Raw genomic sequence first — 13,734 nt, 5'->3', positions numbered from 1 at the left:
TTTTCACAAGGTTGGAAGCACATACATCTAAAGTGTCTTTGTACGCTGTAGTATTAAAGTGGAAGTAAACTCCCATTTTTACCTATAGGTAAGTACAGTAACTATCTCCTAAACATGCACCATTTAGGAAATATTTACTTTAGATGCAGCTAGTGATGTCACCAGTGCATGCACTCTGAAGGGACGGCATATCCACTCCTTCAGAGCCGTGTCTGTAAACGGCAACTCCTGCGCGCACGCACGGGAGTGATGTCACCGACTCAGCAAATCCAAAAAGACCGGGTGAAGATGGAAGCGCCTACAGCGGTGACAGCGTGATGCTGGAGTGCTTCATTTTCAGGTAAGTCTATCAAAATGTGCTAATAAGCGATGCGCACTAGTACATTATGACTTAAACTGCCTGGGGCCTGATTTTTTTTTGTGTTTTGTTTTTTGGCGGTTTACTACTGCTTTAACAGTGCCCTTCACTTGAACATCCCTGACTCAATCATTTGAAGGGGTGTACACTCAGTAGTACTCTTGGCTATATAGAACAACACAAAACACTGTAGATTTGCATGCTCTAGCAATGATCAGCCCTAGCATAGACTAGGAGCCGGATTTTCAGTGCGCCATTTTTGTTTTCTCTCTTTATACCAGGAATATTGCGCTTCTTAAACGTTAAGCAGCATTTGAAATCAGCATATTTGCAAGCTGTTGTGTCGAAAAATGATTAAACAGATGTTTACCCTCAAGCAGCGTTAGACCTCTGATCTGATTTTAGATTACAGATGGAATTGAATTAATTCATGGCAGTCCCAGTAAAATGGAGGGTATGGCATTGAATGCCGCCGTGCTGTTTAAATAGACTCTACCTGTCCTGACAGCTGTTGAGCAGAAATGAATGATCTCTCATTTTCATGTAAAGTAGCCTGTAATGCTGTCATGAGCACCATCTTAAAGAGGGTCTACAGGATATTTATCATGTGTTCCACTGAGCATTCTTATGTTGCCAAGTCTCTTTAAGTTACCGTGGCTCTGTAAAGTTATTTTTTTTCTGTGTTTTTATGTGATCTTGTGTTCTGTCCTTTGTTATGTTGGCGGTGAGGAGGGAGAGGAAAAGGGATATGGTTAAAGGATGTTCTTCATAGAGTGTGAAGGTTTCTGTTTATGTATCTTCTGATATATGACTTGGATTCCTTCACGTTGGCTTGTTTTTTTGATAGGTCATTTTGTAGTGTTAACAGCATTGCCAGGTCTCTGTATGATACCAAGGCTCTGTAAAGTAAATTTTTTTCCGTGTTTTCATGTGCTCTCGTGTTCTATGGATAAATTGGCCTTTGTTATATTGGCGGGAAAGAGGGAGAAGAAAAGGGATATGGAGGTAGGGTGTTCTCAGATTGGGATACTTCCTGTTTGAGTCTTCCACAGGTTTCAATGGCTTGGATTTCTTCACTTTGGCTTGTTTCTTTGATAGGTAATTTTGTAACTGAAATGGATATTTTGATGATAGGCAACTCCTATCCTCATATTGATTAGTGGTTCCAAATTAATAACTACTGCAGTAGGGAACAGACACAAAAGATACGCTCAGCATCTATCCAAATAACCGTTCTCCTTTATTATGACGCATGTGAAGGTTTTTATACACATGATTACGTAGGTATCACATTAATATTACAATTGTACGTTTATGATAACAAGGGGCGTTACATAGGCAGGCTAATTCTAATCAGGACTCGAAAGAATGCAAAACATGTACTGAAAACATTATTAGTGCCGTGTGCACAGTGAGGGCATTGTGCAATACATATAAAATAGAATACAATTATATACAGAGCTTACAAATTTCCATTGCATAACCTGTATGATGTTTTGCTATTGTTGGTTCTTATGTCACCTGGTACACATTTTCAAATTATGTAGAAACTTGGTTCTTGCTGTTTTCTGTGTAATTCTGGTATACATTGTAGACTAAATTTATTTGTGAAAGCTGAATAACAGGCAGACTTAAAGGTCACACCTTAATTAAAGTGGTATTAAACGTTCGGCCTTTTAAAAAAAACAAAAAAAAACGTCATACCTGCTCTGTGCTGTGGTTTTGCACAGAGCAGCCTCAATCCTCTTCTTCTCGGGTGCCCCTGGCTCCTCCCTTTTGACCAGTGCCCCAAAAGCAAGCTGCTTGCTTCTGAGCCCTGTTCATAAGACGCATAAAGCCGTTGCTCGGTCCTGCCCCCGCTCTCTCCTCATTGGCTTACTGACTGTGACTGACAGCTGCTGTCTCACCAGAGGAGAGGGAATACTGGGACAGCCAAGGCTCTCGTGGACATCGCTGGATTGAGAGGGATTGAGAGGGAGCTCAGGTAAGTATTAGGGGGGCTGCTGCATGAAGGTAAAAAACATTCAGCCTTTACAACCACTTTAACATCTCAATAAATTTGTACATGAAAACAGTGTAATGTCTAATACACACAATGAGAAAATCAGATGAAAAATACTGCTTTCGTACGATAATCTGATTGTTAGTACACAGCTTTTGAGAGCCGATCACGACAATTCATGATAAATTATCCGAATGGACAAGCGCAAAAGTTTTTCCTGTACGTTACAAGAAAAAAAACAAAAATGTAAGACTAAGACCACGCATGCTCGGAAATGAAAGAATACATTACAAATACAACACATTACACCTGTAATATGTCAATATGGGCAATAGTAATAATAACTAATTTATTCTTTCTCTTGGGTTCAAACGTCTCCTGTCTGTGGCTTTGGTTGAGTTTTGATTGTATAACTTTTATCTGAAGACCATAGTTCCGGTAAATTGATTTTCTCATTGACCTGTTTATCTTTTTAGGTTTTATAGGTGAAAACAATCAACCTATCCCGGAGAGTAACATTGGAAACCGCATGCTTCAGAGTATGGGTTGGACCCCTGGCACGGGACTGGGACCGGATGGAAAGGGTATTTCAGAGCCTATACGTGCCATGCAAAGACCAAAGGGACTTGGACTTGGGTTCAGCTGATGTAATCGCATGGCATGTTACATCTCCAGGCGTCTTAGGAATATCGATGTGTGTGTTTATAATGTCATTTGTAAAATACTCTTTATATGAAAATACAAAGTTTCTTTCTCCAACTGGGAAAAAATAAAAAACAGGAGGGCTGCAATGTTATCACCAGCTAGCACTGTGAAAGTAGTGACCAACTGAGCCGTGTGTTGCTATAGGGCCTAGGCTATCGTTATTTTACACAACACCTGAAACAATAACATTTCATGTATTTCTGTTAATAAGGCTGGGCTAAGGAATGACACATTACTTAAAGATAGTATGTTTTAAAGTGTACTTGTCATCTACAGATAGTGAAGTGGTAATATTTTACATTAACCTATTCTTTTAAGGCCTATTTTTTTTTCTTTGCTACCAATAAAACAATGAGCAGCATGCCAGCCATTTTATAACCGGGGTTGATAATCATGAGTTTGTCTGGATTCACACCTATGCATTTTTAGTGCATTTTGCAGATTTGCACTACAGTTCATGTAACATGGTTTCCTATGGAAGATGTTCTGTAGTGCAAAACGGCAAAATGCAAAAAGCAATAAAAATGCATAGATGTGAATCCAGCCTAAGGGGGTGTAGAAAGCCATGAGGCAGTAGTAATGTCTACATAATGACGAGGCTGCTAACTTATGAACATTGGCTGGATTGACAAACGGGCCACCTTCACTCTACATAGGTGACAAGAATATTGGCAGATAACACCGATTTGTTTTTTACAGTCTACATAGGTGACAGGTACATTTCAATTGCTAAAATATAAAAGAAATTTTTTTTAGATTGCCTGGATTACCACTTGGCACCTTACATTTCCTGAGGATCCCAGGCACAAAAGTCCCCACCAGCCTTTTCAATCTTCAACAGCTATTTCAAATATACCCAAAGGTGGCTTGCTTCTCCTGCTGTATTTATTCTGATAAAAAGATGCCCTTGTTATGACGGTGATGGGAGACGTGGTGCTGGGAACTCAGATGTAGAGACATAAGACAATAAGTGGTCTATAGTGGAAGGGCTTCTGTCCCCCAAACATATCAGCAGGAACTTGGGGGTCTTGTGGTTTGTGGGGGACAGTTGATGGAGAGATGCCTTTCCATTGTCTGGAGAACTTTTAAAATGTAGTTGCCAATTTATAGTGTCACACAGTATTAGAAAACGGTTCAATTTAATTTTAATGCAAGCGTGCCAGATGTTTTAAACTTTTAAGGGCTCCTTCACACTAAGGGGTTGGTTTACTAAAAACTGGAGAGTGCAAAATCTGGTGCAGCTCTACATAGACACCAATCAGCTTCCAGGATTTATTGTCAAACCTTAACTGAACAAACTAAAGTTAGAAGCTGATTGGCTGTCATGCACAGCTGCACCTGATTTTACTTTCAAAATATTTTATTTTCAGTATATATAGAATACAGTTCGATAATTTAATAATTGTTTCAAAGTTCATTAACAATAAATCCTGGGAAATGATGAGTTCATGACAATAAGCTGTTAACAATTGGGGACAATATGAAAAGGAATATTCCGTTCCCGTTGGACAAGCTTACTAAGCCAACCGGTCTGGTGGGGAGCACCCAGGAAATAGAGGCATTCCCAACCCCCCGCCACCACTACCGGGATTCTGCACCTGATTTTGCACTCTCCAGTTTTAGTAAATCTACCCCTATGTGTTGGAGTACCCTAATGCAATACTGTAGCGCTGCAATAAGGCAGCCCATTGTTTTTTGCACAACTTAATGTCATGCACCACAATGCATTTGTGAATGTGTTTCCGGCTACAGTAATTGAGGAGATGTTCAAAATTAACGGTACTGTATTGCAGCTCATTTCGCGCATTACTGTCCAGTAAAACACACTTTTTACAGCAGTACAAAAATGTGACTCTCTAAATCTCTTGACTAGGAGCAGGTACCCCAAAGTGTCTACTATTACCTTTAAAGACATGCAAAGTCTCTTTTGTGTGTCCCTCTGATCCTGATTTCACTTTCTTACAAAATAGTTCAATTTCCCAGGCTTTGGGGCCAAAGATCCCCCCCATGGCTAAGCCATGGCCAACTGCCCTCCCCTCTCTCCCGGCTAATGAATGCATTTTTATTAGCCATAAGAATGGACATAGAGACACAAGGGTTGCTAGAATTTCAAGCAAAAATTCCCAGAACATTCTTAGAATATTTGTTGTTCGAAACAGTTTTGTTTGCATTTGATTTTTAAACGAATGGACGTAACCAAACGAAAATCACATACACTGTTAGAAATTTGTTCATTCAAGGATTTTTTTTTTTTTTACCTGCTCCTTCAATGCCATGGCAGTAAACAATAAATGTCGATTTGACCCACCGGTGATTAGAAAAACAAACAAAGCTTTCTCAGAACCTTTTGTTTCCCAAGAATTTATATGCAGAATTCTTCCCATGTATGGCCAGCTTTAGCCTCTAAGTTAGGTGAGTCTAGCTCTTACTAACAGTGTTACTAGAGGGGAATAAAGAAGACTTTTCTGGCTTTTCAAAGGTGGAAGCAGGCACCTTGTGCTGTCTGCACTTAAGCGGGACGTTGAGAAGTCTAAAACGTCTGACAGGTTCATTTTTTTTCTTTGCCTCTGATTTGTATTAATCAGAAATGTATTTTATAATTGTGCAAAATGATATAGCTTGCATTACTCAGCAGCATGTGTTGAAGTTCATAATAAGCCAATCAGCTTTCAGCAGCTTAATTTAAGTTAGACCAACAATAAACCTCAGTTTTAATATTTCACATGTTTATGCCTGCTAAAATATATATTTTTTTTAAATTTCAGTCCACCCAAAGCTTATCTAAAACTCTGAAATGGGCCAGTTAAAGACTAAGTTCACTAATATATAATAAATGTACATCGCAAGTAAAAAAAATGCAATTATTATTATTTATTTTTTTTTTGGAGCCTGTAAAGCATTGCACCAGTGATCAGCAGATCTCCTGCAGACCTGTCAGTGTGTCTGTGTGCCCGTACATCCTATACACTAACAAGAAGAATCAATGGACTACCACGGCACTCAATAGCGGTAGTTCCTTGAGAACTACAAGCCAACATCTGCAAAGGATGTAGGGACTTGTAGTTCATTTATACACAGAACTCTGTGTTTGAATGACACGGCCGTATGGGTGGAGACCCACATGGCCACGCTGATTTAAAAACCTGACAACTTGTACAAGGAAATTCTCCCTGTACTGCTGTCACGGGGGCTGAAGCATTGGGAGCATTCTACATGTTCCACTCTAAAAATGGGTAGAACAAAGGTGAACTTGTCCTTTAAAATTGTGTCATAAGTGGACAGAAATACCCTGTTAAGGTCCCAGATGGCAATCCATGCCAGTTCCACCAGAAAATAAAGAGAGAGAGAGAGAGAAACTTTAGGTGGGTCTGCTGATTAATGCACAAGCCCTGTGCATTCCTATTATTGGATAACATTTAGTATCCTGTTTCAGAATTGGTGATGTCCAGATACATAAGGCTAGCGTTGGTTACAACTCAAATAATTACAATCTTGTAAATATGTTTTTTGTTTGTTTTTTAAATATTTGCCTGCATTAGGCCTGCACCAGCCAGCTCACGTTTTACAAGGAATAACTTGATGGGTAGTACAGGTTGCCAACACATAATATATACTAGCCTCATTAATTCTTGGGTAATAACACTATATGGCCAAAGTTTGTGAGCACCTGACCATCTCAACACTTAGCATTCCAATCAGCTCCAAATATGTTCAGTAGGGTTGAGGTCAGGGCTCTGTGCACTCCAGTTCCTCCACAGCAAACTGGTCAATGTATTTTTATAGATGGCTTTGTGCACAGGGGCACAGTCATGCTGGAACAGAAAAATGTTTCCAGAAACGTTTGACCCAAGCTTGGAAGCACACAATTGTCTTTAAATGTCTTTGTATGTTGTAAAATTAACAAAACCCTTAACTGGAAACACTTGAACTTAATCGTTTGGAGGTGGTCTACATACTTTGGCCATATGGTACAACTATTCAAATTTTGTGGCTATACGTTTTTCCTTGTAAAGATAGAAAGTTTACGTTTTCTGTTCCCTGACAGCGGAATATGGAGATGGCAATTTTATCTGTGACCACCCACCTGAAGCTTTCTTGATGATAGACCCTGTTTTTGTTTTAGCCATCTTGCACCATCCTGTCTTTTTTTTGTTTTGTTTTGCCTAATGTAGCTGCATTCCCTGAGCCCAAAATTTCAGGAGCTACAGTTTCCGAGAGAATTTTTTTTGTCGCTGTCTAGTACTTTCACAAGCAAGCAGTTATAACTGAAACATTGGGAGTAATAATGTTGGAGAAATTTATATACAAAAATAGAATTAAGGTGGATTTACTTCAAAGGACTGATCCACCTGTACTGAAAATGCCAAGAAAACATATGAGGTGTGAGGTCAAATTGTATCTAACGTTTTGGTAAAAGACCAATTTAATGTGTAACTGAAAGCAACATTTTGCATCAAGTTTTTATTGCTAAACAAAAATCTACCCTGCACCTCTTTACCTTTTTAAATGTCTTGGCTGGGTGCATACTATGTAAAACTAGAGGCTAGTTTACCAAAATGAGTTCAGACCTCATTGGGGTCAAAATAAAGCTTTAAAAACACAGACATGTGGGAGACACAAGTCCCCTTTCTCAAGGAGCCACCTTGAGAAAGAGACCTGGTATCTCAGAAACTTTGTTTTTTTTTATGTTACAGTTTTATTTTAATTTTTTTGCTTTTCGGTGATATCAGTTTTGCAATTATGACCTCAATAAAACTTAGAGGTCTTAACTCTTTTGGTTTGCTTGTCTTTTTGTCTCTAGCTTTTTATTGCTGTTTGTATCTGCACTGGGAAGATTCACCCTCAATATTTGTCCTGGTGACCACTGTCAGCAGACATTGATGGAAATGTCAAAATTCTGAGTTGTCACCAAAACTTGGATAGAAGGCATATCTTTCAATGGGGCATTTTTTTCATATTTCCTGTTGTCTACTGAGCAAAAAGTGATGCGACATATACACAGATGGCAAAAACTGATGGCTTTTAACTCTTTTTCAAAACTACAAAAAAATTTTTTTTTAACTCTAGTTACACTTTGAGGTGCTATGTTACCTACTGGTTAGTTTATTGCCAACAAATGTGTAAAAATGATGGAGCAGGACAACCTTTTTTTCTTTTTTTTTTGTGTCTGGATTATTAGGTTTGCTATACAAGGCATTAACCACCATATTTTGGCAGGAAAAAAAATACAGTTTGGTTTTCCAAAGAAATGGCTCACCAACACCTGAAGTCATATCTTCTACAAAAAAAAAAAAAAAAGTTGACCACTGCTAACTTTAAGTACAGGGAACATCTTAGAACACTGCCACTCATCAGATATTAGATATACGAAATAACATAGTATTCAGTGATGTGTAAAAGATGTCCCATAGACCACTGTTACTGATCGTTCCTTATAAGCATTGTGCCATTTGTATTAGTGTGGGCCACCTTTCCAGTGTTGACTGCCAAAATAAAAAAAATCAGCCCTTTGCTTTTAGGAAATATGCTGTACAATCTAGATTATTTTAATTATTTTAGTACATATTATTTTTATGTGTTTCAATGGCAACATTTTACTTTGAATAGGAGTCTTCAACACTGAGTTGCCCCATTGCCAATCTGGGGCATTCAATTGGAACTGGACACCAATGGACATTTTTTTAAATGTTGATAGTAGTAGTCTTCAAAGGAAGATGTGAATTTGGTTTATGCCTTTTGAGCTCAACACAAAAAAAAACTTGTATGTAATTATTTGCTTGTTTTCCTGTAAAATTTGAACATTTTAAATAATATTTTGGCCTTTTTTTTTTTTTTTTTTGAAGGGGGAGATGCTTTTTTGGTTGTTGCTTTTTTTTTTCTTCTCAACTGGAGTACTTAATCAAGACTACAGTATGTGTAATTCACAAAACAATGTATTAAAGAATTGGTTTGTTTTAATTAAAAGGAAATCTGAGTTATTAAAAACATCAGTGTGATTTTTGTCATGTAGAGAGATTTTTTTGTCATGTAGAGATATAACTTTCAATGTAACCTTTTGTGGGCATAGAGCTTTTGGTTCATATAATACAAAAAATAAACACAAATAGCCTTGCTCCAGAGCCCTGAAATTTAAAAATGTTTGTGTTGTCTTCAGTCACTGTCCAAAAGTTCTGCAGGTTCAGACCTCCAGAAAAGGATTTAGCAGGTGGCCTACATCAGCAGTGGAGGCAGAGTTCAGCCCTAAGGACACATGCATGTCCATATGATTCATGCAATCACTCACACCCGGGGGGCAATTTTTATTTGCACAAAAATCATGCAGAGATGGCATGGAGTTAGGACAGAAGAGTAAGTTCTTATTTACATATGAATCAGGCAACATATGAACCACTCTGGTGTGTGGGGAGAACATCACCCAGCCCACAGAGAGCAGCCCAGAGATGTCTGGACTCCTCCACAGGAAATACCTTTGATCCCATTCTTTGCAAGCTGCTGAGAGATCGTGGAAGACCATAGGAGCTTTGCTGCAAAACTCCCTCCCAGTGTGTGGGCTTCACCCTGTCACGCAGGCTTACCATGGAGGCTACATGAGGCTACATGTGGCCCGTTTTTAACACATATTATGCAGGCATGGTCCACTGTTGTCACCATAGGGGTACTCTGTCCTTTTTTGCAATATAATTATATAAGTGTAGTTTAATTTTTACTGTTAAATTTAAGAAAATTCCCACTTTATGCTTTTGTGTTCCCATTAAAAAAAAAAAAAAAATATATATATATATATATATATTCTTTGGAAAGGGTCTTTGCGCAGACTGCAAGCCACTCAGAAACACTTCAAAGTGAAAAGTGAACAAAGTAGGGACAGACTCAGTTCCTTAGTTCCTTAATCATACACAGGGTGTCTTCATGAATACTTGGGTTATGCAGCCACCTTCAGGTGAATGGACACTGGCCAAATAATGGCAGGTTATTACCTGGCAGCTTTGAGCTAGTAACCTTAGGTGATGTGTCTGACATGTCTATCTGAAGATTTCATTTCCAGGGTGTTTTTTTTACCTGCAGTCTTTCATTTCTTTGTTACAAAATAAAGCTTTTAAGGCTGCTGCTCAGCACTGTACCTTACAATCACAGGGAAGCTTACTATCCAAAGACCTTGTTAGCAGGGTGCTGTACAGGTCCAGGGAGGTGATCATTTGCAGCATATTGGTATCCCAAAAGATCCTTTCAGTCGATCAACAGTGATGAGTGAAGTTTGGGCCTTACAAGTTGTCTCTGCCATTGGTTAACTCTGTGTGTGCTGGTTTGTGCTTACTGTACTGTTATAGTGCAGCTGTTCTGTGCTGCCAATAGAGCACTATATTGCTGTAGAGGTGTTTGAGAGAGGTGGAATTGGCCCGAATTCTGACAAGATCAGGCCACACTGGTGCACGGGAACATGCCATCCTGAATTCTGGCCAGCTGTGACATACTTGTACCCAGCCACAGTCTCTTCTCCTGCAGCCGTGGCGCCAGATGATCCAGCAGGTAGGCACAGCAGCAACTATAGCTATATCTACAGAGGGAATTGCTGTTGGAGTTTTTCCTTGGTGTTCTGGAGAACCTATCAGTTCAAGGAACATGGTCATCGGAGGATTTGCCAATCAGCATCCTGGCGCTATCGGCATTTCAGCTGACCCTTTAGCACTAGTCTGCCTGTATCCATAGTCTCCCTGTCAGGGTACAGTTGGACGATGCTATGGCTGTGGCATACGTTGGCTATCAAGGAGGCACTATAAGTTGAGGATTCAAGGTAATAGATCTGATATGTGTGTTTTAGCCCTCTCTGCTGTGCACATTACTTTTGTAGAAAATTGGAAGGCGGACTTTCCCATCCTTCAATGACTGAGTCCAAGCATGTAGGCTCTTCAACCAGAGGTGTTTGCAACAAATTGTCTACACTGGATGTGGCTCTTTTGGTGTCCGAATTCAGCAACAAGCTGGACAGGCTTGTGTCCTGACCTGGGATCCTTAGGCGTTTGTGATGGATGCCCTGGTGACACCTTAGGATCAGTTCTCCCTTATCTGTTCCTTACCTCCACTGCAACTTCTTCCACACCTGTTGCACAGGATAAAGACGTGTGTAAATGTAAATCTCTTGGCAGAGGAGCTGTAAGCTCTTCCAAATCAGCCAGACTTGCTGTTGCAGGATCAGATCTACCATCCTACTTTAAAGTTGCTGGATTTGAAGGCATGGCTGTTGAAGCCTACATTATGGGGGCTAGGGGTGTTCCTGACTGACATTCCTACCCTTCTCAGGGTGAGAAAGTTGAACTCCAAGAAAGAGTATCATCGTACATGGGAAGGTTTATTGTCCCAGGTGTATTGTTTAGAAGTGTCAGCCCCAACTGTATGATGGTGCATTTTGGCTTTTCTGCAGTACTGTGTGGAGAATGTCTCTGGTTAGATGTACCATCAAAGGGGCAGATTCAGAAATCCAAAATTTCCCCCATTAACATACAATGCAGAACCCAAGCCTTTGAGATCCTTAACCCTTTGTTAGGACAGACAGTGTTCAATCTAATTTACAACTGTATAAGTTGGCCAGCAAAGTAAAGATGATTAACCACTTTCAGACCGGACCATTTTGCTGGTAAATGACCAGAGGTCTTTTTACACTTTGGCACTGCGCTGCTTTAACTGGTAATTGCGCGGTCATGCAATGTTGTACCCAAACAAAATTTGCGTCCTTTTCTTCCCACAAATAGAGCTTTCTTTTGATGGTATTTGATTGCCTCTGCGATTTTTATTTTTTGCGATATAAACATAAAAAGACCGCAAATTTTGAAAAAAAATGATATTTTCTACTTTTTGTTATTAGAAAAATCCAATAAACTCAATTTTAGTCATACATTTAGGCCAAAATGTATTCAGCCACATGTCTTTGGTAAAAAAAAAGTCAATAATTGTATATTTATTGGTTTGCGCAAAAGTTGTCACATCTACAAACTAAGGTACGTTTTCTGGAATTTACGCAGCTTTTAGTTTACGACTGCCTATCTCATTTCTTGAGGTGCTAAAATGGCAGGGCAGTACAAAACCCCCCCAAATGACCCCATTTTGGAAAGTAGACCCCCTAAGGAAATTGATAAGAGGCATGTTGAGCCCATTGAATATTTTATTTTTTTGCCTCAAGCGATTGAATAATGACAAAAAAAAAATTTTTTTTTTTTTTACACAAAGTTGTCACTAAATGATATATTGCTCACACATGCTATGGGCGTATGTGAAATGACACCCCAAAATAAATTCTGCTGCTTCTCCTGAGTACGGGGATACCACATATGTGGGACTTTTTGGGAGCCTAGCCGCGTACGGGGCCCCGAAAACCAAGCACCGCCTTCAGGCTTTCTAAGGGCGTAAATTTTTGAGTTCACTTCTCACTACCTATTACAGTTTTGAAGGCCATAAAATGCCAAGATGGCACAAAACCCCCACAAATGACCCCATTTTAGAAAGTAGACACCCCAAGCTATTTGCTGAGAGGCATGTTGAGTTCATGGAATATTTTATATTTTGCCACAAGTTGCGGGAAAATTACAAACTTTTTTTTTTTTTTTTTTTTTTTTTTTTCACAAAGTTGTCACTAAATGATATATTGCTCATGCATGCCATGGGCATATGTGAAATGACACCCCAAAATAAATTCTGCTGCTTCTCCTGAGTACGGGGATACCACATATGTGGGACTTTTTGGGAGCCTAGCCGCGTACGGGGCCCCGAAAACCAAGCACCGCCTTCAGGCTTTCTAAGGGCGTAAATTTTTGAGTTCACTTCTCACTACCTATTACAGTTTTGAAGGCCATAAAATGCCAAGATGGCACAAAACCCCCACAAATGACCCCATTTTAGAAAGTAGACACCCCAAGCTATTTGCTGAGAGGCATGTTGAGTCCATGGAATATTTTATATTTTGCCACAAGTTGCGGGAAAATTACAAACTTTTTTTTTTTCACAAAGTTGTCACTAAATGATATATTGCTCACGCATGCCATGGGCATATGTGAAATGACACCCCAAAATAAATTCTGCTGCTTCTCCTGAGTACGGGGATACCACATATGTGGGACTTTTTGGGAGCCTAGCCGCGTACGGGGCCCCGAAAACCAAGCACCGCCTTCAGGCTTTCTAAGGGTGTTACAGTTTTGAAGGCCATAAAATGCCAAGATGGCACAAACCCCCCCCAAATGACCCCATTTTGGAAAGTAGACACCCCTAAATTTAGGGGTACACTAGTGAGACTAGGTAATAAATGGCGGGTGCCCTGAAACTATAAAAAAATAACTAACCAACCAGCGTCACCTGTAACAGTTATATGGTGATCACTGGTGAAAGGGTTAACTAGGGGGCAATCAGGGGGCTTTATGCGGTAGTATATGGGGGTCCCTGGCGCTATAAAAAGCTGCGGCGAACCTAAATACCTACCTGCCTAACTAGCGTCACCTGTGACACTAATACAGCGATCAGAAAAACGATCGCTTATTAGGCTGGGTTCACACTGGAGCGATGCGGGAACGCCACGAATGCGCGGCGGGTTCCCGCATCGCATGCCTCCCGGCGGCAGTTCACACTGCCCTATGCGAACTGCTGGGAGTGTCAGTGAAATGTTACTGACACCCCCAGATCAGTT

General features: G+C 39.9%; 1 protein-coding gene across 2 annotated transcripts in view; it reads left to right on the top strand.

Moving 5' to 3' along the window:
- The window catches only part of GPATCH2 (G-patch domain containing 2), a 219,140-nt gene extending 210,081 nt beyond the window's left edge, over positions 1 to 9,059 (top strand). The window contains exon 10 of one of the 2 annotated variants that reach the window (XM_077485776.1): positions 2,837 to 9,059. In XM_077485776.1, coding sequence (XP_077341902.1) covers positions 2,837 to 3,006 — 170 coding nt within the window. In that variant the 3' untranslated portion in view covers positions 3,007 to 9,059. The remainder of the gene's footprint in view (positions 1 to 2,836) is intronic. The other variant, XM_077485777.1, reaches the window with a different exon arrangement.
- The last annotated feature ends 4,675 nt before the right edge of the window (positions 9,060 to 13,734 follow it).

This window comes from Lithobates pipiens, unplaced genomic scaffold (genome assembly GCF_037356315.1).
Source record: "Lithobates pipiens isolate NorthernLeopardFrog02 unplaced genomic scaffold, aLitPip1_a1.2 Scaffold_18, whole genome shotgun sequence".
In the NCBI taxonomy this organism is placed as follows: domain Eukaryota; kingdom Metazoa; phylum Chordata; class Amphibia; order Anura; family Ranidae; genus Lithobates; species Lithobates pipiens.
Note: the sequence above shows the minus strand (reverse complement) of the source record. Positions and strands in the feature narration are given on the sequence as shown.